The following is a 27,715-nucleotide window of genomic DNA, read 5'->3' as shown; positions in this document are numbered from 1 at the left end:
TGTCCAAATAATACAATTTTCAACTCACCCCAACATCCACAACATGAACATGTTCTGCAAATTTTAGGTATACTGGTATTTGTCAGCAAATATGGCTTTGTAAAATTCAACATATTCCTTACAAAGTCAACCTAGAAACCCTATTCGCAAGCTTCTAAACCCACTTTCAAGGAAGCCCTTTTAAATGATTGACCCACCAGTATTTTTAGACCTCAAAACTTTTAAGCATCCTTTAAATATCCTCATTCCATCACAAGGAAATGGACAGAGAGCTTTGAATATCCATTTCTTTAAAGGGGTGGCAAAATGTGTTTTATCATTTTATAGCACAATCAAGTAACTTACATTCAGTTGTCAAATATGACTTAAAAGAAGTTTGACTTTATAATTCGACGTCTTGAAATTGGGTCTCTGTCTCTTTAAGAAACTCCTGCTCTTTCTGAAACTCCGCCTTCAGGAAGTCATCACAACGTCGCTCCTCTTTTAACCCTATAACAACTTTTTACCAGCGTTGCACTGAGATGACGACGGAAGCTCCACCAGGTGTTTGCTAATTGCTGTCTCAAGATGGCGCTAAGTTCACGGAGGTGTCTTGCACCTCCGTGAACTTAGCGCCATCACCATGGTTGCCACGGGTGAGGATTTCTCTAAAATGCACGAAAGAATCAAGACAACACTGCAGGTATGCTTTTGATGAGTAAATAACATAACATTGATGTAAAGCTCAAAAAGGTCAAATTTTCATAATACGAATCTTTAATTGTGGTGACATAATACTTTTGTGCAGCACTTTACTTGACGTATATTGGTTATGATGCTGCGTTTTTCTGGCTAAATCAACCTAAACTTAACAAAGACGGACATATATTTTTCCTGCGTATTCTGTATCACGTCTCGCTAAAACCAGCGACATTTTGCGGAATGATAAACCAGATACTCCACTATCCTTGTTTCTCAGATAAACTAAAATTAAAAATTATTTGGTGGGTTCTTTTTCTAATAAATAATCATTGTCCGCCCCCTGCACCTTTTTTTTTTTCTTTTTTCTTTTGTTTTTCTCCGAGGTTGAGTAACGCAGCGAGGTTGATTGACAGGTGTCCACAGAACTCCACCTAAAAGAGCTTCCTGTGGCCGCTGACGGGCACAAAGGCCATGAATGACCCAGGTAAATGTCAGTTCGCCTGGCAGAATGCCATTTTGTTCCAGAGTGTTCCAGAAAGGGCTGAACCATTATTCCCACCTAGCGAACTGAAATTTCTTTTCGGTTTTAGTCCAAGAAAATACCTTCGACAATAACACTGCTGTAAGTGTGACTGTCAAATTCTTAAAAGACTTAAAATACAATCCGATTTAGTGACGTTTAATCAGGCGGAACAACAAACTAACACGAAACACTGAGAAYACCCGCGAGACCGGTCCGCTCAGATCAATGTTTGAACGCTTCTTTGCTTGGTAACGAGGTAAATAAGGGCTGTCAGTTAATTATCATCTTATTTACCATAATTATTGGCTGAAGGATGGAGAGCTGCCTGTCTGCCTGTCTCTGTCTGTCTGTCTGTCTGGTCTCCGCACTTGTATTCACACTTCTAATTAAAGCCTGGCTTTATTTACGGACAACTTGTTTGTGAAAACCATCATAATGGTTATTAACTTCCACTTCTGCCTTTCTAATTACAGAAAGGCTCTCGAGTTCGTGGTCCTTGTAGAAACACTGGTTTGAAAAAGTCGTGAGATTAAACTGAACCCTGGAGAAAAAAAAAAAACGGCAAGCAGAAAATACTTCCCGTATAACTTTAAGCATGAAAATGTACCATTTTCCCCCCATTTAGCCAGGGTTACTCCGGTACTCAATTAAAATCGAATGTAACAAACTGGCATGAGGAATTATCTAACTAAAAATACATTATTTCTATTTGCTAAAAAAAATTAACCTGACAACTTGACATTAACCAAGAAATCATTACTGATATAAATTTGTTATAAAAGTATTACTGATTGCACTTTAAAAATTAGGTAACTTTATGTTATTAAAGGTAAAGTATAAACAGTAATGATTTCTTGGTTAATGTCAAGTTGTCATAACAAAGACATTTTGAATAATGTCAACTTTGTATTAAAAGTGTCAATATTCATGAAGGCTTATTCATGTTCATGACGTGTTATGTTTATGAAAGTGTCATGTCAGTCTTATTCACCCCCCTTCAAATAAAGTGTTACCATATTTTTTTAAAAGCATGTCATGCATTCCCTCCTCATAATGCTGCCACCACCATGCCTTCACTCWGTGGATTGGGCATGCATGATAAAATGTTATAGTTTGCCATTTTTATTTTCCCAACAAAATAATGGATGACATATTTTAAATTAGCATCTGGAATTCCTTCCATACTAAAGAAGATATGAGTGAACAATCTTTCCAGCCTCGCCTCCTCCCTGCATTGTTTTATTCGTGAGCTAGCAGAAGCCCCGCTGTAGCCATGGGGGGAATCCTCCAGGGGAAACCGAGGCACGTTAGCGGTTGTATGGCAGGCAGATTTGCCCCGTTATTCATGCTCGCTAATTGCTTCCCGGCGCTCCCGGCCTTTTCCCAGGAAGACGTCTCCACCGCAGATTGTAGCACGAGCAGTGGACGTAAAGCTGTCACTCAAACCTCAGTGTGACCTTTTCCCGGAGAAAAGGATGTTTTTCAGCTAGCCAACGAAACGAAGGTTAATGTGTGAGTGTGCTTCTATGCCTGTGAGGACCGGGTCTAGAAAAAGATGTTTTGGCTTGGTGCAACTTGACGCCATATTGAGCTCATAAAATAACCAAGGATTGGGATTTATTGATAAAGACGTTTTCTGGTACCATCTTTAAACTAGTGCTGTCAATTGATTGAATAATCAATCAGATGACAGTAGTGTCCACTTCWAATTATTTTTTTTTGCAACCAGATCCCCTTTTTCAAAAAGAAGGGCCTTCAGAGCATTTTTACATATATATATATATATATTATAAGTTTGACCGAACACACATTGGTTACCAATATTTGTTCTGCAAAATGTCTTTATGACGTTTGTACAAAGAATTTCAATAAATTTCCATAAAAAAAGGTCAGACAAAACTTTAAAAAATGTGGTTAAAAAGTCAAAAGTATTTGATCTGCGATAGAAAATTCACATTCACATGTTCCGACTTTTGCAAAAATGTCCCAAGATGACATAAATGCATACATGCATACATTTATGTCATTATGATTTATAAAGTTAAGTGCAAATTTAAAGCAAAAAAAACCCCTCATCTTTAATTGAATTTTCTCAATTAGATATTATTGGATCATGGTTTTCTAAAAGATATAAAATTAACTCTTATGTGTGCAATTTTATGTTATTTCCACATATAAAAGACTTTTTTTATTCTTGAATTGAGATACTTTTTTAAAATTATCCTTTTAATCCTTAAAATATCTTTAAAATTAGCAGGTGAAATATCCGAGACAGAAAATTCAAAGTACAATACGTTTTATAAATGTCATTTATGTAACAAATGTTTAAATACAAACCATTTATAGACTTTGTGCGCTTTGAGAGACAATAAAATCATAGTGAAGGCACATGGCATACATTCATCACRGCATAAAACATTTGCACCTGAAAAACTTTGAAGAGAATTAGCCAGCATGTAGAAATAKTGTTCTCCAACAGAAGCATGAAAAGAAAATGAATAAAATAAAACATCACGTTTATTCTATAATTTTAAATGTTTGTATGGAGGTCCAAACATGCCACAATTCACTAAAAAATATAAATAATGAAACATTACTTGGTCAATTCATAAACAGTTGTTACAAGTCATTTATTTAAAAAATAAGCAATAAAATTCCTTAATAAATGAACATTTTCAAATGAGGTGCTGCAACACATTTTGAAATTACACTGTGTGTGACTAACAGTATTATTTTAAAAAAATGAAATTTAATTTAACAGGATTTTAACCCTTCAAATACTAATTTAATAAATTCTGTATTTTTTAAGCACTTAGTTTTTTTTATTAAATCTCGACACCTTTGATACCCCATAGCGTAGCACAGAATTTCAAATGTTAAGAATAATTGTTCGCTTTAAGAAACAACCTTCACCAAGTATATTTTATTTATATACCTTAATAAAACCTCCGTAGGTGAACTGCAAACAAGCGTAGTGAATAAAAGAATAATCAGTTAAAAAAAAGATCAACTCAAAAAGCTGAAAGCTTGTAAACATCAGTGACTACAGCTTTTAGACAGTGTGATCACCTGAAAACAAAATGAAAAGAAATTTAGGGCAGCAGGAGTGCTTGAGGAACCTTTAAAAAAAAAGGTGCATTGTGCTTCTGATGTGGCTGAATGTGATGATTATTACTAAGCAATATTTGTCTAAAGATGTCATTTATACAATAAAACATAATTCCCACACTGATGGCAGCATCATGCTTTAGAGAGCGTTTCTTTTTGCTCAAATATCCAATCCAGAATAACAGCAGAGGCTCGTTGAAGGCTACTGCATTTCAGCCAAATACTTGTGGTTGTACATATTTGCGTCTAATCGTCTCAGTTTTTTTAAAGTTGAAAGATCAATTCTGTATTAAATCAACACGGGACACATTTCGGTCATTTTGAGATGCAAATGACGGGGCGATTATGAATCTTATCGATTTGAAAAACCAAATAATCACTCATTGGTCACGAGTCATGACTTGAATCTACTGACCAATCAGAAGTAAGCTCCTGAAACATTGGTAAGAAGTATTAGCGTATAACGGATGAAGACTGGGAAGAATGTGAAACTTTAGATATGAAGCAAATGTGTCTCTTTGCATGTAAAAGAATCGCTGAATATTACAAACTGCTCATTTTAATGTCTGCAACAACTTCTTTCATCTGAAAACATGTCAAGCAGAAGAATTTTTATCATTTTTAGTATAAATGAAGATGCTGCACACATTAAAAATGTACTTAAAGCCGTTTTAGTGTCAGAACAATAAGACCTTAAGAATAACATAATACATTTCAAGAACATATAAAATACTGATGAGCCTCTGTAGGGTTTAACCTTAACATGAAATTGATTTTAGATGTTTTTATGGCTAAAATTCCTAATTCCTCTCGCCTTAGAACATAAATCTGACTGAACATATATCGTTTTCTTGAACTCTACTCATATAGGTCTGTGTATATTTTTTCTCTATATTCTTTACAATTTTTATCTGTTGGACGTATCATTAAAAACCGAGGCTAACTGACGTTCCTGCCCATGATTAGTGGATGTTCATTTCTAACTAGCTGCAGTGTGACAAACTCCACAAACGGATTCAGTACAAGGTTTATTGTAAGATGACAATTTCATTTACTTTCATATCTCAATTAAGCGAAGCCTTTGCCTGTTGGTGTAAATAATTTGCACATGTTCAACTTTTCAAATCTTTCTTTTTCTTGGTAGCGAACATTCAGTTTGCTTCACAAAACAAAGCCCCAAAGCACATCTTTAATCCACAATCAGTGTTGATTCAGTGAGATACGGAGTGATTCTAGAGACACTAAATGTCAAAAAGGTTTTGTGTTAAATGGGAAACATTTTTGTGCGATCGCAGGCACAAGATTTATCTCCCGGACTTCAATCATTAGATCAGATTTCCCCTAAAAATGCAGCGCTTGATTTGGTCAAGCTCATCCCGCTGCGAGCCTGATTGCGTTATTGTGATTCAAATGGAACCATTTGCATATACCCGCTGAGGCTCAGACTCCTCCACCACTGCGGTCCACCGTCACCGCCTCCCTCGTGTCCAGCGTGGCCTCGGCTGACTTCAAGAGGATGGCCAGGCGGCTGTCGGACACTTGTCCCTTCTTCACGGCGCTCATCAGCTGGGGAGGGAAGAGCAGAAAGCCGGTTCAGACGGGGTAACCTGGCAACCTGAGGCCAGATGGTGCTCTGCTAAAAAAAAAATTATTACTGCGTTTTGGTGAACTTAACCTAGGCTATACATCTTCTTGGATTTGGAGTATTGTTACATCGCTATGTTTAACAATCAGATGTAATAATAATTTTTTTTTTTTTTTACAATAAAAAACGTATTAAAAAATACTTAAGAAGTTGATCAGAGGGACTTTAATGAGTAATTTATCACTGCGCTTTGAAAACAAATTAGCTTAATGGAAACACGGCAATTTCAGAAAAAAAATGTATCTTGTTGTTCGATGAAAACTTTTGCCGCTATCAAAATTGGTTTATTTCACAAAACTGAAATGGAAAGTCTTTTCTTCGCATCACAAGAGTCGCATGATCCACAACCGGATGTCGCCACCGTCACGAGCTCTGTAGAAGACGACCACAGGAAGTAGCTGGAGGAAAATATCTCACAAACAAACGTACTTAATTGCGTTTTTTTTGGGGGGGGGTTTATTGTGAACCTGAAGGATCACAATTGTGAAATTGTGTTTTTTTGACATTAGCTGAGAGATTAAAGAGATTAAAAAATAAATAAATTGAGTGTCGACAGTGAGAAAGTTAAAAATAAGTTGTCATTGGGACTCTTGGTAGAATCACGATCCAAACTATTGGGAAATCAAAATTTGCCAACATGGGAAAATTTAAAACTAGAAGCACGGTGTAGGATGGGTGATGCTGAGGGACTGTGTCTCTGAGATTTTAAGTACAGTTTTGTATTAATAATTGCACCTTGGCTCATAAACTAATTTTGACATTTTCATAAAGGTTGGGTGAACACTAAACTGAAAACTGGACACTGATTCAAAACGTACAAGACCCTTAGTCCATAGTGATAAATAAATCAAAGGTTGGATTGTTCTAAATCGTTCAGCGTGAGATTATGTTGCTGTAACGGAAGATATTTTTACTTTGAGGTTTTGTACAAACCTTTAATCACAGAAGCCACTATTTAAATAAATCAGGAGAACAACTTAATTAAAACAATTTCTAATCTATTAATTATCGTGGGTTTATTTCAATTTGCCTCCTCCACCTGCAGGCGTCTGAGCTACAGCCCAGTTTAACAGTTTGGATCTTGTTTTTAAAAGGTCGAGAGCCAGAATCTGAGTGTTAGGATACCTTCAGGAACTCGTTGAATTCAACTTGTCCGTTCTTATTGAGGTCCACCTCGTTAAGGATTTCGTGGAGCGCGTCCTCGTCAATGTGGACGTTGATGCTCTACAGACCAGAGGAAAACGGGGGATCAATGGCACGTTATGAGGAAGAGAGGACAAAAAAAAGACTGAGGGGAAACTCACCTGTAATACCCGCTGGACATCGACAGTGGTGATGAAGCCTTTGGACTCTTTGTCAAACTTGTGGAAGCGGTTCTTGTACCTGTGGAACAGCTCTTGATTTATGAAAGCACACAAAAACCGGGCTTTAGAAAATGAAAGAAAAGGGATGACAGCGGTTACCTCATCACGTCCTGGTAGTCCAGGTGGATCTCAGATGTCTTTGTGAGCCGCTCCGATCGAGATCTGTAGCCCATCTCGTGGTACAGAAACATTTTCGCTGCTTCAAGTTCCTCCTGGATTTTCACATCAGAGACAGAACTTCCTTCAGTCTAAATGAAATCAATTGTTCAAAACGGACAGCACCTCTCCATCGCATGCCCCATACCGTCCTCTTCTCCTGACTCCAGTTAAGCTCTTTGCCCATGATTTGGACAATCCTCGGGAGAGCTTCGTCTGCCGCCTGCACATTCAGGAAGCCGAGCCGCGTCCGTCGCGCCAGGACGTCGATGGCGGTGCAGGCGTACTCCTTGATGGCGTACAGGACCTGTAAAAGGACAACAAGGTCTCAGACACTCCCAGGACGTGAAACCTGAAGGATCCCAGTCTGAGCGACAATTTTACCTCTGCTTCGATGTAGGGAAATTCAGACACCAGACGTTTCCCAACGATCGGCCACCTTTGGCCGGTAACCTGAGCCATTTTGGCAACATCAAATGCTTTGTCACCATATGCTGTGGCCAAATGTTGAGCAACCTGCGGCAAATAATTAGAATTACACACAGAAATTCATCATTTATCACACCCTGATATGCATTTCATTAAGCTAGCTCCAGAATTTAATGTAGAATCCACATATGTTTTTATATTTAATCTGGTATATTTATATTGGTCTCTCTTACAAGATCCCCTACATGTTATTAAATAAAGGCACATCCAATTTGTGTGTTTCTTCAAAGTTCTTGAAAAGCCTATAAGTAAGTCAAGAAATTTGCAAGTGCTGCAAGTTTGTTTTTAAATTAATGATCATCTCAAACATGATGTCTATTACACTGGTTGCTTTTGCTCTTTCTATAGGAACTCTATATAAAAGAGTTCCTCTGGGCTGTGTGTTAAGACCCCTGCTCTTCACTTTCTAAAACAATTCTTTTGATAATTGAACAAACAACAACATCCCTTTTTATGTTGATTTTTATGGTTATGCAGAAGGAGTTGTCTAAACCTCTTAAGATCAGGGTGTTCTTCAATTTGCCAACGCTACTTTGTTCTTCTTGTATGCATATTGCTTACGTACAGCTCTACTGGAAAGCTTCCAGTTCCAAAAGTTCCAACTTTTTCTTAAATCACTTGGAAGTTTTCTTTAAAAACATACAAAATAGCCCTTAATAACAAAATAAAACCGTAACAAGCTTAATCCAGTTTATTGGCAGCATCAGTAGATTTTTTTTTGTAAGATGATCAATTGGCAGTACGTTTGGATTTTGGCTGAAGTGTCATGTTTCAATGAGCGAATGCTTTCTGGCAGCACTCTAATTCAAAGTTCATCTTTTATAAATTCGTCAAAGATGGGATCCTCCTGCTACTAATGCTAACGCCAACCTAATGCGTTTTACAGTTTGCCGTATTCAGCTGATCAATTTCACATCTTTGCAAAAGAACAATAAATGACGGCGCCGCTTTATCAGTGAGGTGTCATATATTTACAGAACACAGGGGCCTATTTGCTACTGAGATGGCTGACTTGCCGATCATGTGAAAGGTCAAACCCTGTCTAAATATCTGGTGACCTTTAGGAATATTCCGGAGAACACAGCAGCTGCTACAGGAGCTTCTAATGAGGGGGAAGTTTACTGCAGGCTCTTTTTCTTCATGAAACTATGGTCTGATGCCTTTAATCAAAACAACTGGCTAATTATTGCAGACGCGACTCCAATCAATGTATCCTTATATGAAGGTATTGATGAATTGGGAATCTTTCATTGCATTTCTGAATGACTTAGATTTTTTTTTCGTCTAGAACAAATGTCAAAAGAAGCTTTAATGTCAGCTCCAGGACTGCTGCTGGAGAAATGTCTTCAGTCTCAAACTCTTGGCATGACTGTTTGTAGGTGGACTTGTTTTCTAATGAGCGTCTTTAGGAGTGGTGAGGATTTTACCCCTGGAAGACAATCAGAGCAATCTCAGTTTGACTTTGCAATTTAAAGGCTTGAAATTGGGCCTCTGTCTCTTTAAGAAGCTTGTGCTCTTTCTGAAACTCCGCCTTCAACTTCATAATGTTTACCCAATAACCCTTTATTGTTTTTGAGAGCGTTGTACTGAGTAGTTCTTACGATAGGCACTGTTCCACCAGGTGCTAGTTGCTTTCTTTTTCTCTGAATTCTGACATCAAAGTAAACTCTTCGAAGGTTTGCCAAATCATTAAATGAAAAGGAGATGTACCTCCTCCTCCAGGCCGTAGTCCTGTACCAGTCGGATGAAGAGAGTTGGTGTCCAGCCCTTCGCCCCCTCCAGCAGTAGTCCCACCGTCCTGCAGTTTCTGGCTGGGAGGTGGTGGAATTTTATTACTGCATCTATCGTCTCCTGGGCCATAGCGCGGTAGGTTGTCCACTTCCCACCTGTACACACAGAATGCTGCGTCAGAGCCACTGATTACGTCTTGAAGGGTTTTGAAGCTGCGTGGTGGGCCGAGCTGACCTGCGATGGTGATCAGTCCTGTGTCACTGATGCTGACAACATGATTCCTGCAGATGGACTGGGTGTCTTTGGAGTTGGGATCGGTCACCAGTGGGCGGATGCCGCTCCAGGCCGCAAGCACATCTCCTCTCCGCACTGAAGACAAAGCGCAGCTGTGTTTTTATTCAGTGGACAACCAAGTAGGCATCAGAAACATGAGCCTAGTCCAATACCTTCCACATCCGGGCTGAGGTAGTTGCGCACCTCCCTCAGAATGAAGTCGATGTCATCCTCCCGCGGTATGGGGTGGGCTGTCACATCGGTGGGGGTGTCGGTGGTCCCAGCGATGGTCATCTTCTCCCAGGGCAAGAAGAAGATGACGCGGCCGTCGCTCGTAGCCGGATCCAACAGGCCCATATTGTCGGGGCTGAATGGAAGAAGGTTTGAATATTTTTTAAAGCTAGAGCTGGTGAAAGAGAAGACAATGTAGCATAAAGGATGAGGGAAGGAGGAAGGAACGTATATGAGGGGGCAGAGTGAGGTGAGCGCCAAAGATGAAGAAGAAAATTAGGTGGTTGGCATTTGTGTTCAAAGGGCTCACACTCCCTCGGGTTTTGCTCAATAAGCTGAGCTGAACTTTAAAGCCTCCCACTTCAACAAAACCACTCTATTGCTGAGCTGCTTCTCAACCTGAGAAGATTGTCCTACACCTGTAAGTGAAGGTCAGATTATAGTTTAGCTAGCTCACTATTTGCAGAAGAGGAATGGGAAAACACAGAGGAACAAACAATGAACAGGTTAATGAATATGAAACAGCATCAAAACCTTAGTTTTTACACCAGGCGTTGAGTTGCGTTTCCGTGGTACCTGTAGTATCCCGGCATGACGATGTGGACACCTGCACTTGGCTGGCAGATCTTGGCAGTCTCCTGCTTGTCCATCTGCCTCAGAGAGTCGGTGAAGGGTCCGGTGGCATTGATCACACATTTGGCCCTCACATCAAACTCCTTCCCTGGAAAACAAAGCGATCATTTCCAAACATCTCAGTGAAAACCCTAATGAGAAAGCAGTTCTAGGACCGACTTCGGAGCCCTCACCTGTGAGGACGTCTCTGCAGTGGGCACCGCACAACTGCTCCCTGCCAGTCTTCTGGTTTTTGGTCTTCAGAAGGTGAACCACCTCAGTGTAGTTGGCGATGGCCGCACCGTGGCGGGCGGCTGTCAGCGCGATGGCCAGGTTCATCCGGGCATCATTGTGTTGACCTGATGAGGACAAATTGTTGATGCTGTGGTTCCTATCAGAATGTGGCCAAATGTCAAAAACTCAAGACCCTAGTGGAAGACAGATGCTTTATTGGCAAGAGTCTGATTGTACAAAGGGCAGAACTGAGTTCCAGGAAGTGAAGACCCACAAGCAGGAAGATCTTTCCTCTTGGTTCTTCAGAGATTACTGGTTTCTTAGTGGTACGGTTTCACACTGATGACAAACGTGTTGTTTTTTTTAAATTCTGAACAGTCTTTGATAATGAAGTTTTGTTTTGCACTTTGTTGGAGAACAAGACATGCAATAAGACATCAGATACATTGTGAACGTGTTTACTTTAGAAAGATTTGTAAGAATAATAACCAACGCACTGAAAGAAACAAACTATTGAATTGCTTGGGTCTTCAGATCAGGTGTACCTTCAGCGGACTTAACACACTACATTGGCATTTTAAAGGCAAATGTAGACACACACCAAAGGTAATTCAGTGAGAGGATTACATGTTTGCTGTCCAGTTTCTGCGAGAGCAAAACGAAGCTCCGTTGTTGGCGGCGGCAGGAGGGAGCGAGAGAGAGCTTGTCGTTCTGCCAGACCACCACGACGCTTCTCCTCAGCGCCGGAAGAGAAGGTCAGGTTTCTAAATGTCACGGGCGTGATTGTTCCAGACGGAATAATTGGAGAAAAGACGCTCCGATCCTCCACCATCCTGCGCTGCCCCTCCCCTTTGCTCAGAGCATTTGATGGAGGAGGGGAAGGATATGGAAATCAAACATAACCTCAACGAGGAATCAGTACTTCTGTCTCTGTTCTCTTCTAAAAGCTGACTAAAAGGTAAAATAAAAAGATTCTAACTGAACAAATGTAACTGTTTTCAGCGCAGGAGTTTTCTCATATTGCGATAGATGTACAACATGTGCTTGGGTCCTCTTTGTCCCCCCCAAAAAAGGAACATGCAACCTTTGTTGCCTCCCACCAACCTGTCAACATTTTTTTCAGAGCCGGTGGAGATGGTAAATCAGGATGTTTTCGTCTCTAACCTCCTTTATGGCTTTATTCAGAAAATATCTGTTCATTTTAATATCTCTTGACGAAATGTACCATTTTACAAAAAGAATTAAGTCTCATTTTAGTTTTGTTCCCCTATATAACATAAATACTTGCCTGGGATTTATACTATAATGATAAAAATATATATACTCCACTTTATTTCAACAAAGTTCTAATTCTTCACACATTCCATAAAGGCTACATTCAAGAAACAATAAGGGTTTGACAGAACACAATTTTTAAAGTATGTTGTCTAGTTATGAATAATTTTGTTCAGTTTTGAGCAGTTGCAGTATTTCAGGTCATCAATAAGAGCTGAAGGTAGTTCAGAAAAATAAAAGGCATGGATAGAGGTAGGCAATGTTGATTTAAACAATAAGATATGTAAACTATCAAACCCATATTAACCCTGTTGAGTCAGACTCAGCAGCCTTTTTAAGTTTACATTAAACTACAAAAGGTGATAATGGGAATGGGAGCCTTTACTCACCGTCGTAATAGACGATGGCTCCTACCAGCTTGTCCTTATTCAGCATGGGAAAATACTCCAGAGCTTTGGACTTACTCAGGAGATAGCTGCTCTTTAGGCAGTGGATCCCAGCCACCATGTCGTACATCTTTATTCCTGCCCAATAGTAGGGCAACTGCCACCATCTGGAAATTAAATCCCGTTCTAGTAAAGACAATAGACAACAAGTGGTTTGGCGTTTCAGATTTGAACTCTTACTTGTACACTGGAAGCATGATGGGTAATGGTGCTGAAAGATGAGGGGCAATCTCTAGCAGGTTGGCTCGCTCGTGCAGCGCCTCCTTCACCATCATGTACTGAGTTGTCCGTACATAACAAGCAAAGTGAGACGATGCATAAAAAAGGAGCAACAAAACCAAGAGCAAGCAAGATGTGAACGAACCTGTTCGTAGTCTAGCTTCATGATGGCCTTCTGTAGGTAACGCACTCCGCCGTGGATGAGCTTCGTACTCCGGCTGCTCGTCCCCGAAGAGAAGTCGCTTCGCTCTACAAGGGCAGTTCTGAGGTCTGGAAGGTAAAGAAAGACTTCATCAAAGTCATGTTTGGTAGGCCAGGCAGGAGAGGTCTAAAAGCAAAGAAGAATGTTACTCCGGGTGACGGCGTCTAAGGCACATCCGGCTCCTGTGGCCCCTCCTCCGACAATCAGAACGTCAAACTCCGTAGTGTCTTGCAACGCTGCGAGTTGGGCCTCCCTGGAGGGAAGCTCTTTCGCAAAAAGGACCTTCAGTTCTGCTTCGGCTGCCACGCGCACCAACTGAGCCTGGATGGGACACACAAGTCCAACCGTTTGTAAGTGCAACCACGTTGATGCCTTTATCTTTAATAGCGGTTTCTATTCTAAAGATGGTACAGAAGAAGAGAGAGCAACACTTTGCTTGAGATGCTCTGAAACATTATAAGCACACTGCAGGTACATTATTGTGGCATTATAATCAGCCCTTGAGCTGACGTGATGTAATGCATAATGACTTGCAATCATTTTCATACATTATGAATTTGTTTTGGTTGTGCATTGAGACTACTCGATTTCTGAGCTCCACAAATTTTAATTATTAGCGAGTGGCAAAAGTTTGTGAACCTTTGAGTTTAGTCGTAACCTCTGCTAAATAGTTTAAGGAACTTTGGATCAGTGCTAAAAATCTCTTTAGGGAAATCTTCAACTGGATGTTGAAGATTTCCGTTACCTTTTACCTTCCAGATCTCTTTTCAATTGAAGTTGTTGATTTCCAAAACATAAATTTAAGATCATCTTCAGGGCTTCTGCCATGATGTTTTTTTTCCATTTTCCAAGTAAACCAAGAAGCTGCAAAACAGGCTGTGCCATGGTCTCACCGCCACTATGAATTACAGAATGGTTCCGATCCTAATACACTCCAGAGATGCAGAACACATTCAGTAATGAAGAATTAATTGTACCAAATAAGAGAAACGGACCCAAACCATGACACCACCACCATGTTTTATATGCTGAATCAAGCTACATTGCTGGGAAATATAGCTTTCTGCAGCCTTCTCGGTTAAACATCACACTTTTGAGAATTTTAGATAAAGTCTGTAGCTTTTATCCTGGCCATAAAACACTGGACCCTATTTTATTCTGGTGGAGGGTCAAAGACTTTTGTTGTTAGCATGTATTGTTTTTAGATCAGTGGCTCAAGAAGATTTGTGGGATGTGTTGGGGGAAATCTGGTGCCTAACACTACCAGGCCTGACTTGGTATAATACAAATTTAAGTTTTGTTTATAAGGCAGGCTGGACTCTTCAAGGGGGGACGTTGTTCATGAACAAGATCTGTAACCACAGCTGTAAAGATGACGGTGTCCAATTCAGGTGCCTCAGGGCCTCAAATATACTTTATTTAAAGCTTGTGGTTCTAAATATGTTGGAGTGGTTTGCAGCCGAGTGTGAATCAACTAGTAAGATTCCTCTAAATCTGAGGTCATGGATCTCAACAGGAAGAAAGACGGATTGTTACCTCAAATTCTTTAAGTATCTTCTTGTATTGCTCACGAGTCACAGGTGTATGGTGTGGTAAATGGATTGTCTTACCTACAGTAAAGTGAGCAATACACCGCTCTGTTGTGCATAAGGAGCTAAACTAAAAAACAAGACCCTCCTTTAATTAGCAAAGACATGGACATTAGTTTATAAGAGTAGTGCAACTTCTCCTTCATGTAGTAACGATTCAGTTGAGGTGGATGTAAGCAGGATGCTTACTGGGTGCCTTCCTTTGAAGCTTTTTTAGCATGTCCCACTTAGATGGTTGAATGGATGGACCTCAGATGGTTGGATGGACTTTTGATGGCTGAATTGATAGATCTGATGCATCTATGGATGGATGGAAGGATTGATGGACTTAACAATTCAATTTGTTTCTATAGCGCCGATTAACAACAGAGGTCGTCTAGAGGTACTGATGGATGGATGAACTATTGATGAATGGTTGGATGATTCTGGATGTTCACATACTTTTATCAATGAGACATAGTTTGTTTAGACAAACATATTACCCTTTGTCGTAGATGTTTATGATTATACTTGGCTAAATAAAATGACCCAACTCATATCAGGTATAAAAATAAAATAAGTGAGTAAATTCTGATGAATTTCTAGATGGAAGGAGAAAACAAAAATCATGCAGACCTCAAAGCTTCAGTGAACATGTGTTTCTAAGAAGCTATGATTGGTTCAAAGCCCCATTTTCTGTGCTTATAATGTTTTCCATTAGATTCGGTGAGCAAGTGAAGTGTTGCTGAAGAAAAGCCCGCCACATTCAGGATTAGATTAGTGACAAAGAAAAGTTAGGAAAGTGCAGAGGGATTACTTTGTGGCTGCTCCACCATGCTGCTCGCTTTCACACATTCCAGACTAAACACCACTGTTTGATTAGCCGGATACTTAATTTAAAGAAATAATCACAGCTACAGTAGAAGAATTTCATATCTAATGAAATATTTATTCACCTTTCTGTTTAGCAGCTCAGGCTAAATGATTGCATCAAGCTGCTTTGAAGCCAGCGCGCCATTTGACTTGCAAATAACAACGGGCGTTTGTAATTTAGGTCTCGCCTATGATATAATCATTGTCTCTTTTCGCTGATGCTCGGTCACAGAATGAAGCGCCGGCACCGATAATCAGGTTAAGTCAGAGGACGGTGCGTCTAAGCTAATGGCCAATCTGACCGCTTTGAAAACTTCCGTGAGCCACATGCCCCGACTGAACGAGACAAGACGGACATTCAGCTCATCAGCAGTGCAATTGCAGGAATTAGAAGGCATGCATGATTACAAACTATTTATAAGATGGTCGGATTTCATCGGGGTGGACTTCTTGCTTACCAATCCATGCTTGGTTGGAGAGGATGGCGATGGCAAGGAGAGGATATTATCCCACCAGGACACAAAACAGAAGTTCAGGTTAGGTTGGAGGCGACCAATAAGGTCAGGAATCTAAMGTTATGTCTCACATCTAAACTAAGCTGCTGGAGCTCTCTGCGTGGAGTTATTTATATCCCTACAACGACGTTGTTGTTGAGGACAAGGACGCCAGGCCTTATAAACCTAAACTGTCTTCCAAAAGTATTCATACCGCTTGACCTTTTTTCACATTTTGTCAAATTATAACCACAAACCTTCAATGTATTGTAATACATGATTTTTGTCAACCTGAACACGCTGTCTCTAGTTTGAGACATGGTGATGGCAGCGTCATGAATGACATATTTTGTGATATGTTTTAAATTTATTTGTGATTTGCATTCAGTTGAATCAACTGAAATCTGTGCACCTTGAAAAATATGTTTTTGCTTTAACAGCTGCCACAATTTATAATTTAGATTTAGGTCTAAACTTTGACTTGGCCATTCTAACTCGTGAATTTGTGTGGATCTAAACCATTCTATTGTAGCTTTGGGTGTAAGTTTAGGGTCACTGTCCTGCTGGAAAGTAAACCAACCTGTGGTAGAAAATCAACCCCACAGTACGGAGCCGTAGAGACGACAGTCTCGTTTGTGTCCCTCCTAGTCTCCTATTTACTTTATGCAAACCATAGCTTGACCGGTTTAGTGTAAAAAAAAGAAAACAAGAGTAAAAAATTTTTATTTTGAGTATGTAAGATAACTGGTTCCAACAGTAAAGTTCAATTGAAATGTGCTGGAGTTTGTGGTTGCACTGCGACAAAATGTGGAAAAGTTGAAGGAATACAAATATTAAGGAAGCTTAGCTTGTTGCTACCAAAACACGTGTGCACTGTTTACTTTGCGCTCTTCTGTTGGCACGGTCATTTCCTCTGATTTTCACAGGCCAATCAAAAACAAGAAAGCGAGGAGAATTTGGGTTTAGACAGATTCCCACTGAGGTTTAATCAGGAAGCTCCATAGGATGACATATTGATCTACATCTGGGAAAGAAGCTGAATGGAGCAGGAGGAGGTTGAGACTCCCATGGGTCCGATGACCTGGTGATAAATTCTTACAGCAACAAACCTGGAATCAAGTTAACACATTCCATAATCCAGACCCGACTTGCCCTGCTGGCAGAAAGGCGTCTTTATAGAAGGAGAACATTCCTCTCTGATGGGAAGAGCCAATCAGAACAGAGGCTTACCTGCGTCCTCCTGTACTCGATCAGCTGTGACAGGCCGAAGACCGTCGTGACCGCCACACCTCCCACCACCGCCGCATGTTTCAAGGCTCTTCTGAATGCCATGAGCCCTGCAGTGGAAGAAGCAGAAACCAAATCAGATTTATCAGCTTTGTGTTCATCAGGTATGACTCCACTTATGAAGTAAAAGCAAGAAAAACCATGCCAAAGATTCATCATTTTAATAGTACACAGATTTTCTCCTGGTGTTTAACTGATGGTTGAATGTCACAAGTGTTACACAGCTCTTTGAACAAAAAAAAGACAATTAATAGTTTTTTAAACATATGAGAGTATGAAATTTGCTGTCATTTTTAAAGAACCACTACTTTATGTAGTCACCAAAAAAGACTAAACAAAACAAAAAAGAAGTTAAAAATAAATAAATCTTCCCTAAAGCTGGACACAGAAACCAGTGAGTCACTTTCCATATTTTCATACGTGAACCTTAACAAGCAGAGGATGACGGTGGAGCTGCTGGACCTCAACTCCCAGCAGGGGGTTGGTGTGAAATAATTTGCATAGCTGCTGTAATGCAGTTAGGATGCAGGTTTCCAGGGAACGCCACACACAGAGGCAGATTCTGATGCATTTTAATAAACACAGCTGCAGATGGCTCAAAATGTCAGGCAGCAGTCTGGAGAAATGTATGACTTGGTACAAGCAAAAAGAATTTCTGTGCCATTCTCAATGTGTAAGGAGGTAATTTTATGCTTCTTGTGCATCCAACTTTTGAGAAAAGAGATTTTGTTTTTTGTTTTTTTTAACAGCCTCATAAATTGATTAGTAAGCACAAAAAACGTTTTCATGCACTTTCTTTTGAAACGGGTAAGATATGAAACTGTTCTTCAACCTGTTTGTACTCATGGTGACTGTAACCAACAAAAACAAGACTTTTAAAGCCTCAACACATCTGAATATCTGAAAGTGAAATTGCCTCCATACAAAAGAAGGATTCTGGGTAACGTCTTGGCCTGATTAATTCCAAATAGGCAACCAACGATCAATTTAGTTATTGTTTCATCAATTTTCGGATGATTAATCGATTAACCACATAAAACATTGGCAGATTCTGGGGATTTTTCAGCTAATATACAATATTATTTATACAATATTAGACGTATACAAAAAGATACAAATAAACACTTTTTAAATAAGAAAACAAACATTTTATAGCCTAAAATGCAATAAGATAGAAGTTGTTGTTTTTTTGCTGCAGGTGCATCCTTTGCTGCAAATGATCAAGTGTTCACTACAGTAATGCTAACATCAACAGGTGAAAAGCTCAGTCCTTTCACATCCCAGTGACACATCAGTGTAGGGCTGAACTATTGAGCTATTGTTTGCAGACTAAGATTTTTTCAGCTAAGCCCTTTTTATACATTTTTTATGTTTGTTTTGCTTTATTTTCTGCTTTGACTGTATTGTTCTCTCAGCAAACGGCCTTTTTTTGGCTCTGCATAGTCCAGTTAACAATTAGTCGATTATTGAATTAATTGTCAACTAATTTAGTAATCAATTCATCACGATTAATCGTTTCAGCCCTAATTCAAAAGATTAAGTTTTCCTAAATGTAATCTCACCCCCCTCCCCGAACCCCCACCTCTCTTACTTTCTAATTCTAATACACAAAAATGAAAATTTATGGTGGCAGATATTTCAACTGTTAGGCTTTAAAGATGGATGGACAGATGGATGGATACGCCATTCTTATTCAGCCTTTCCTTAAAATATTGAAATGAAGTGCTTTCTCATTTTGAGCCAGCCAATGTCAGAAACCCTCAAGCTCATAAGAAACTCAACTTCTTAACTTTCTTCTTCTACAGCTATGTCCAGGCATCGCATTAAAACCCATTTGAAGCAGAATGCAGACTACAAACTTTGTTAAACCCTTTAGTTGTCATTTAAAGGTCAATATAGTTGATAAAATAAACAGTCACAACCTGGATCCAGCTAAGTAAACAGATAAGCTGCTCCCAATAGAAAAAAATTAATATATTATTAAACTACCACTGTTTATAGGAACATATTAAAACATAATCGAATCTGAAATGTCTAAAGAAAAAGAAAAAATAAAACTAAACAAAGAGCTGGGAGCAGCATAAACAGAGTATTTGATTTAGTCAGATTCAGGTTTAGAAACAATGGCAGAAGATTCATTTGGAGATTTGTGGCACATTTCAACTCAAAATGACCACTAGACTGTATGTTTTTATATATTTAAAAGACTTTACAACATAACTCTAAATACCACATATAGACAGCTGTAGACTACAATTAACAATGCACAAACTGAAAGGAATCGGTTAAAAACGAAAGCCGTTAAGCAAAACAGTGAATATTTTTCAACTATGTAGCTTGTGATAAGTGTCACTGTCATCAGTCCTCATATTTAAAGAAACTATAAAATGGTATAAGAACAATAAATATTTTAAAAAGCACATAAGAAGTCTTATTAGCTGTTTGCCATCTTCTTGGATGCAGCAAGTTTTTTGAAGAAGCTCAGATGGGACGAAATCTGAAACCACCTGTGTTTCAGGTGGTGAGACAAAATGGTGAGACATGTAGCATCATGCAGTAGGGATCCTGCTTCATTCAAGAGACAGAACATTTGTTTGAGAGCGGTTACAAAAAGTGGGTATGAATAGTTTTAAAGGCAATGCATTGGCAGTAATTATTAGTCACCAGAGGAGGGGGATTCCTGGATTGAGCAGTGAGCTCATGGCGAACTCCGTTTAGTTTTAACCACTTTTGGAGAGAAACGTGAGTTTATTATGTCTGTTTAGGAGCTGAATGTGTGTTAATAACTTTAACTGACTTATAACAGCTGCAGGTGACATTCGGCGTTGTACTATACTATTTTATCTGTATCATGGCCACACATGAGGAAGTTGTTAAACTGTAACCTGCTGCTATGGCTTATACTATTACCCCATCATGGTTTTATTTGAAGGAGAACCAGCAATAACTCTCAACAAAAGACTTTACATACATGGTTTTAACAGAACAAGCTGTATATCAGGAAATAAAAGACTGAATAACCGTTGAAGTCACACAGCTCTAAAAACAAGAAAGAGGTGTTGCTCTCATTTTGGCTCCATTCCAAACAAGACGGGTTTAAACGTATATTAAGTCCGAGTATAAAACTCCAGGTGGAAAAAACAAACAGACAGTCTCCACTTACAGGAATTCTAGTGTTCCGGCTGAAAATGACGCTCGGTGTCCTTCTAGACGGCTGCTAAACAAACTGTCGCCGTTACTGTCAAGACGAATACAACCCAGGAAGCTACCTGCGTTACTGCAGAGACGTTTCGTCCCGGCCAATCAGAGCGCAGCGCTTCCAGTATCTCCTCCAATGAGATATGAGGAGAGGAGGGGCCCAGACGGTGACGTATAGGGAAAGAATGCGTAGCTCTGATCTTCCTCTCTTGGATAATGAGGAAGAGATGAGAGGAGACGCCAGCTGTCGCTTTCTCTGACGGCAGGAGGCACGCAGGGGAAAGGAAAAGCCCTCACTGTTACGTGCTGGGATTGTTTTAGAATGTGGGAACTTGTATATGTCAACAAATCTCTCAAATCCCTTGGATCCAGATTCCTGTTACATTGTAACCGCAGATTAAAAACAAAATCTAACTAAAGGCAAAGTTGAAGCTCAGGAGATATAAAAATTCACTATAATCAAACGCAACCCCGCAGAAGAGACGAACAAAAAGCATAATAGGTGATATGTAATTTAACCAATGTAATTATTGCTAATATAATATTAACGTACTGTAATGTTGTTTTGCTAATTAATTCATATTCAAGCAAAGATTGACCCAAATCCTGTTCACTTATTACATATGTATGTGTATATATATATATATATATATATATATATATATAGAGAGAGAGAGAGAGAGAGAGAGAGAGAGACACCACCCTCTGCGGGTGGTGTCTCTCTCTCTCTCATCCTCTGAGCTCTGGTCCTCTACCAGAGGCCTGGGAGCTTGAGGGTTCTCCTCCAGTATCTTGGCTGTGCCTAGAACTGCACATTTCTGGACTGAGATGTTTGATGTTGTTCCTGGGATCTGTTTTAGCCACTGCTCCAGTTTGGGGTGACAGCCCTGAGGGCCCCGATGACCACAGGCACCACTGTGGTCTTCACCTTCCAGGTCTTTTCCAGTTCCTCTCTGAGGTCCTAGTATTTCTCTAGATTCTCGTGCTCCTTTTTCCTGATGTAGTCACTTGGTACTGCTACATCCACCACAACTGTTTTCCTCTGTTGTTTTTCCACCACCACAATGTCCGGTTGGTTCATCATTACCATTTTGTCTGTCTGGATCTGGAAGTCCCACAGGATCTTAGCTCGGTCATTCTCCACCACTTTTGGGGGTGTTCCCCACTTTGATCTYGGGGCTTCCAGTCCATATTCTGCACAGATGTTCCTGTACACTATGCCCGCCACTTGGTTATGTCGTTCCATGTACGCTTTCCCTGCCAGCATCTTGCTGGACTGTCTCAGGGGCCTCCTTGCACAACCTACACCTTGGGTCTTGTCTGGTGTGGTAGATCTGAGCCTCTATTGCTCTGGTGTTTAGAGCAATAGAGGCTATTGCTATATATATGACTTTACAATGATTTACCCAACCATTTCCCATAAGATAAAAAATAAATCTGTCTTTAACAAAATATAATAATTTATAAGCAGCTGAAACAAAAATCACAATGTAATATTTTAGTATTTTTGCGCCGTGAATACATCTAACTTGACAAGTTTGGACACCGCTGGTTTAGATCAAACCATGTTCGTTAATGGCCTAGTCAAAGTACAGACTGACTCATTCTAATTGAGGATCTATGGACAGACATAAAAACTATCCACAGGTATAGTCGGACTGATGTGTAATATTGGAAATACGCATATCAAATGTGTCCGGAACGCATCACGAAATCTATTATTTTACTGACACAATGTGTAATAAACAGTCCAAGATGCAAACTCGGCTTGATTGGCTGCGTCAAAATCTATCACATAAACTCTATCCATCCTCCTCCATCACAGAGACGCTCACTGTGCGCACACAGACCACCCACCCACTCCGCCTCAGTCTCTGGACTTGTGCGTAAAGAGGGTTTGGCACAAGACGCCGCGCGTAAACAAAAGCACATTGTCAGCGCCGCTGCTGCCCAGTCTGCCCAGATGAAGTGAGCGGTCATTCCCACTGGTCTGAACAGACAGCGGACTTCACTTGGATTGGATTCTTTTTATGATTTGGAAGCCTCGCGTGGACGACCCTTTAATAGCCAATTTAGTCGAAACGTTTTCGTTTAAAGGTTGCAAACAGACTTTTGTTCTTCCTTCAAGCTGGAGAACCAAGAAAGGAATTAAATCTTTTGGAAAACGGGACTTAAAGGTAAACTCTCGCCTAGTGCTTTCCATTTTTAAGTTGTTTAGTCGTTTCAAGCATTTTGGAATCAACACAAATATAGCAAAATTAGCCGATGATGAAGTAGTTCACATACCTTGACAGGTTTACGCTCGGTAAAGTTGAACGTGTGTGCTTTTCAGGGGGTCATGCCGTGCGTCCAGACCCAGTGCAGCTCCTCGCCGCAAGGCGCCAGCCCCGCGTCTCAGAGCGCCGGCGCGGAGTGCAGCTGCGACTTCCTCACGCCGGAGTTTGTCAAGTTCAGCATGGACCTGACGAACAGCGAGCTTTCGGCTGCCTCATCCGGACCCGGTTTCGGCAACTCCGCGGACGGCTACGGCGCCGGCTACGACGCGAAGCCGCCGTGCGTCTTCCAGATGCCCGCGGTCCAAGCGGAGCTGCCGTGCGTCAAAGTGGAGGATGCCCACGGATGTCCGCGCTATCAGAACCCCCTGCACTCCTCGGATGACTTGCTCTCCTCCCAGAGCTCCGTGTATTACTACCGCGCCCCCTCGCCGCACGGCTTCCACCCGCCACATGGACACATCTGGGAGGATTCCGGCTCTCTGTACAAAAACGCGCTTTCCAGGTTTTCCCTGTTTTCTCTGAAGCACACGCCGCACGGTACCCAGAGCTTCCCCACCTGCCAGGTCAAATTTGACGTCTCCATGAACTTGGACGCGGGCGGATGCGGGTCGCACCACCACCAACAAGGGAAAGCCCTCGGAATGGGCTTCCCTCGCCCCCTCCAGTTCCCCCACAGCCACCACTTTATGGAATACCAGAGCTCTGCCGGAGCCGCGCGAGGAGCGCTGAGCTCGGAGGGGCTGTGCGCGGTGTGCGGGGACAACGCAGCCTGCCAACACTATGGAGTCCGCACCTGCGAGGGCTGCAAGGGCTTCTTCAAGGTCTATGGACTTCCAATCTTGAATTATTATTACTATTATCATTTTATCAAAATGTAGCTTTATTCAAGCAAAGTTCAAAAATTCCCAGAAATGATGATGCTGTTGATTTGAAATAATTTTTAAAAAAAAAAGAGAGAGAAAGAAAAATACCCAGAGGACTTCTTAATTTCCATTTGAAATTGGATATTATTTTCCAGATGCTCCTGACAGATGATACATTCTGTATGAAAGTGGGCGCCAACGTGCCATGAATTGCAAAGTGCAACCCCCCCACTCCCWCCTTCATCTGGCAGAAACATAATCCCAGGGCGATTCTCAAAATTATGAATGACCACGACCTGATGTTTACCCAGACTGCCCCTGTCTGCCTGTTGAATCTATTTTCCWTCGCCTCAGAGAGCCCAAAGGAGCAAAAAGGTCCTACTGACCAGTTCCAAAGGGCAGCTTAGACCTTTTGTACGTTCACGTTCATGCTCATGCAATTTGGGTTCAGAAATTAAAAATTCTATTTCCAAAAAAATGCATCACATTCAGTCGATAAAGGTGTTCACAGCACCGCATTGTCACCTTCCTAAAAAATAATGGCCCAYGGCATTGTTTTGCCAAATGTGATTATGGCAACAACAACAACAACAACAAAAAAATCAACATCATTCTTTTAGGAAGGTGTCGATTTCCAAGTCTAGGGTTAGGGTTGGGGTTTAGTAGACTTGTGCCTTGAGAGTATGAAAGAACTTTCTGTCTCATGTTATTTATCTGTTTCCTTTTTTTATCGGTGCAGCGAACAGTGCAGAAAAATGCCAAATATGTGTGTCTGGCTGCAAAAAGCTGCCCTGTGGACAAGCGACGGAGGAACCGATGCCAGTATTGTCGCTTCCAGAAGTGCCTGGGGGTGGGAATGGTCAAAGAAGGTATTCCCACKGCAACAGAATTCTTACTCCAGTCCTTAAATGACACYGTCCCRCAAAYATTTTAGAGGTATCCCCGTCTAAATGACCTCTTCAGCCTATTGAGTTCAGTGAGATCTGATTATTAGCCATTTCTAAGATTCAGCTCTGCTGGACTGGGGATTCATCTAAAAGTTGCAAGACAGTGAATCTTTGTGACTGTAATTGGAGACAGCTGTAAGAATCTGCAACTTAAAAATGTTATAAATGACTTCTTTTTTTTTTTTCCTACAGTGGTGAGGACAGACGGTCTTAAAGGCAGAAGAGGTCGTCTGCCATCCAAACCTCGAGCTTTGCCAGACTCGTTTTTACATGGCAGCACCCTTCTGAGTGCTGTGGTTAGGGCACATATAGAGTCAAATCCTCCAGCGTCTCGTCTGGACTACTCCAAAGTAAGTCRCTCCACACTGACCAGTCTTAATSTCTCGCRTTGTCAATTAAACGCATAATAAAGTCGCAGTTGTTGTTCCTTCTGACCCACAAGTTCAAGGAGAGTCCAGGGGACCTGCTGGGTGACGAYGCTCAACACGTCCGACAGTTCTACGACCTCTTGATGAGATCGATGGAAGTCATTCGGAGTTGGGCGCAGAGGATCCCAGGTTTTGCCACCCTWCCTAAACACGACCAAGACCTCCTCTTCTACTCAGCCTTCCTGGAGCTGTTCGTCTTGCGGCTGTCGTACAGGTAACAAATACACACTTTTAAAACATTAAGCTGGTTGYCTTYGATTTGAGTCTATGTCCCTGATTTGAAGTGTTTGCCCAACAACTGAAAGGATGGGCCTAATTGTGCAACAGCCCGGTATGGTTTGCTTTCACAGACACAATTTCCTGTCATTTCAGATCCAACCCAGAGGAAGGGAAGCTGATCTTCTGCGATGGGTCGGTGTGGCATCGGCTGCAGTGCCTGCGAGGCTTCGGGGAGTGGATTGACAGCATTGTTGAGTTCTCCGCCAACCTGCAGAGGATGAACCTGGACGTTTCCACCTTCTCCTGCATCTGTACCCTGGCTTTACTCACTGGTGGGCAAACAGTTTGTGCACATTCAGTTGCCTCAGTCTATCAGTCTTTTTTTAGTGATTTGATCCTTTTTAAAGTATGTTTTGTTTGAAATGTTCATGCACAAGATGGTACCTGTGAGTCAATTTCACCCTGGTATAAAGATGAGTGATTAATAGCMAAAAAATAAGATTTGCAGTAGCATGATTAGCCAAGTAGTGTGAAAAATCAACAGCAAGTTAACATCTTATCTTACAGATATATTGATTCAACATGTAATATAGAAGTACAAACATGTATGGGATTATTCCTTTAGGCAATGGTAGATAAACAATTCAGGAAAATGGTTGGTAAAGTCATTGAATTGTTGAAGGGTTTATCATTCACTGGAWACCCATCAACCYGAATCCTTCAGGTTGATGGGTTTTAGCAATAATGGGGTGTAAACTGGTTAAATAAATAACTAAAAGTAAACTTAAAACCATTTTGACTTAAAGGAAAAACTGATGTTTACGCAAACACTTTAAATCAGCTAAAAGAAATCCAATATTAAAATAGTAAAAGGGCAGAAAATTAACCTTCTATATGTAAAAAAMMCCCCAAAAAAACATATTTAGGCTTAAAATATCAAAACATTTATCAATAAAATTACCACATTTCTCAGTGATGCATCCTATCGAGAATAACACTTGTCACGAACCCAAAGGAGAAATTACAATAAAATGAATGACATTTGACATTAATGCTTACTTCAGATAAATTAGAATGAAGATCAAAATGCTTAATGTGGGATGACATCAATAGTGAGCAGATATCAGTGATGTAACCAAGTTTAAGCTAATTTTTACTGTTTGAAAATGCCTAAATATGGCTAGTGCATGCATACATTTATTTAAAAATKTATCGAAATGTAGAGGCACATATAAGATGTGCGAAGATGTGAAGTTAAGAAGTTACTTAACAAATTAAAKCATCCTTAGCGTAGTAAAAATATGGTTAGCTTAAACAAGATTTGGCTAACAAAAATTATGTAAAGGAGAAAATGTGAAAATAACCTGGCCTTTTCTTAGACACTTGTTTATAATAGCAACATAGAGGGTTGAGGAACTCAGGTTAAAGRATAAGGGCTTTCTAAGTCTTTAAAACAGTTTATTTTCGATGAACCATTACAATAGTTAGCTAAAATGAAATCAATGACGTAACCCACCTTGAGTTTACAAATACAGCTTTTTTAGGTGTCAAAAACCACTGAAAATTTGATCTAATGGGTAGAAYTATATTCTTGTAGCATATGTTTCCAGAAAAAATACTTTAATATTTTCTCAGCAGTCTGCAAAATAATTACAGATCTCCTTGTGTTTATTGCTAATGCTAAATATAAAACACTCAGAGCGCCACGGGTTGAAGGAGTCAAAGCGGGTCGAGGAGCTGCAGAACAACGTGGTCAGGTGCTTAAAAGACAACGAAGCCGCCRGTCCAGACGGAGGCGGCCCGTACCGCTGGTCCAACCACCTGTCCAGACTTCTGGAGAAACTGCCAGAACTTCGCACTTTGTGCATCCAAGGCCTGCAGAGGATTTTCTACCTGAAGCTGGAGGACCTGGTGCCGCCGCCTGCTGTGATAGATAAGTTATTCCTGGACACGCTGCCATTTTAGAGACTTTTTTTTTTCTTTTCAAGTTGCTGGGTGAGTATTTGGGCCAAACAATTTGCACAAAGCTAATGAGTTTTGCCCGCAGGAAATTTGCAACTCTTTATACAGTAATTGTAAAGTGAGCACATCTACATGTGTGAACACATTTTCCTGTCTGTTCAGCTTGTATAAAATCATTTTGATACAAAACAAGCGCTTCTTTTTTCATGCTTCTATTTATTAGTGAATTGTTAAGTAATATTAGTTWCAAATCGGTTCGCTGTATTTAGTCTGTCAGTCGTGTCCATGATTTAATAAAAGATCACATTATGTTTTTGTTTTTTTGATTGACCTACTTTTATTCAAACCTCAGTGTATTTTATTGAGATTTCACATGAATGGAGCATAAATGTAAAGTGGGAGATAAACAAT

The 27,715-nt window shown here is 40.4% G+C and overlaps 2 protein-coding genes across 4 annotated transcripts; one reads left to right on the top strand and one right to left on the bottom strand.

Annotated features, from left to right (window-relative positions):
- Positions 1-542: 542 nt before the first annotated feature.
- LOC103473768 (nuclear receptor subfamily 4 group A member 2-like) lies at positions 543-27,698 on the top strand. Of its 2 annotated transcripts, XM_008424259.2 has the most exons (9): positions 543-682; positions 1,065-1,165; positions 22,738-22,786; positions 22,942-23,706; positions 24,488-24,617; positions 24,888-25,045; positions 25,138-25,337; positions 25,496-25,674; positions 27,042-27,698. In XM_008424259.2, the coding sequence occupies exons 4-9, from the start codon at positions 22,948-22,950 to the stop codon at positions 27,305-27,307; spliced, it is 1,692 nt and encodes a 563-aa protein (XP_008422481.1). In that variant the 5' UTR covers positions 543-682; positions 1,065-1,165; positions 22,738-22,786; positions 22,942-22,947; the 3' UTR covers positions 27,308-27,698. The 2 variants fall into 2 exon arrangements, with proteins under 2 accessions (XP_008422481.1, XP_008422471.1); XM_008424249.2 differs by lacking the exons at positions 543-682; positions 1,065-1,165 and having other exon boundaries at positions 22,492-22,786.
- Positions 3,496-20,692, bottom strand: gpd2 (glycerol-3-phosphate dehydrogenase 2 (mitochondrial)). Of its 2 annotated transcripts, XM_008424271.2 has the most exons (18): positions 20,575-20,692; positions 17,355-17,461; positions 16,089-16,097; positions 13,339-13,510; positions 13,133-13,257; positions 12,949-13,046; positions 12,712-12,875; positions 11,008-11,172; positions 10,778-10,922; positions 10,144-10,337; positions 9,932-10,066; positions 9,677-9,852; positions 7,862-7,993; positions 7,626-7,784; positions 7,421-7,533; positions 7,262-7,340; positions 7,083-7,181; positions 3,496-5,878 (listed from the first exon to the last, which is right to left on the bottom strand). In XM_008424271.2, exons 2-18 carry the CDS (start codon positions 17,454-17,456, stop codon positions 5,753-5,755), a joined length of 2,193 nt encoding a protein of 730 aa, XP_008422493.1. In that variant the 5' UTR covers positions 17,457-17,461; positions 20,575-20,692; the 3' UTR covers positions 3,496-5,752. The 2 variants fall into 2 exon arrangements, with proteins under 2 accessions (XP_008422493.1, XP_008422501.1); XM_008424279.2 differs by lacking the exon at positions 16,089-16,097.
- Positions 27,699-27,715: the final 17 nt, after the last annotated feature.

The sequence above is a fragment of the Poecilia reticulata genome, linkage group LG2 (genome assembly GCF_000633615.1).
Source record: "Poecilia reticulata strain Guanapo linkage group LG2, Guppy_female_1.0+MT, whole genome shotgun sequence".
Lineage (NCBI taxonomy): Eukaryota > Metazoa > Chordata > Actinopteri > Cyprinodontiformes > Poeciliidae > Poecilia > Poecilia reticulata.
The sequence above is the reverse complement of the archived record's forward strand: the minus strand, read 5'-3'. Positions and strand labels throughout refer to the sequence as shown.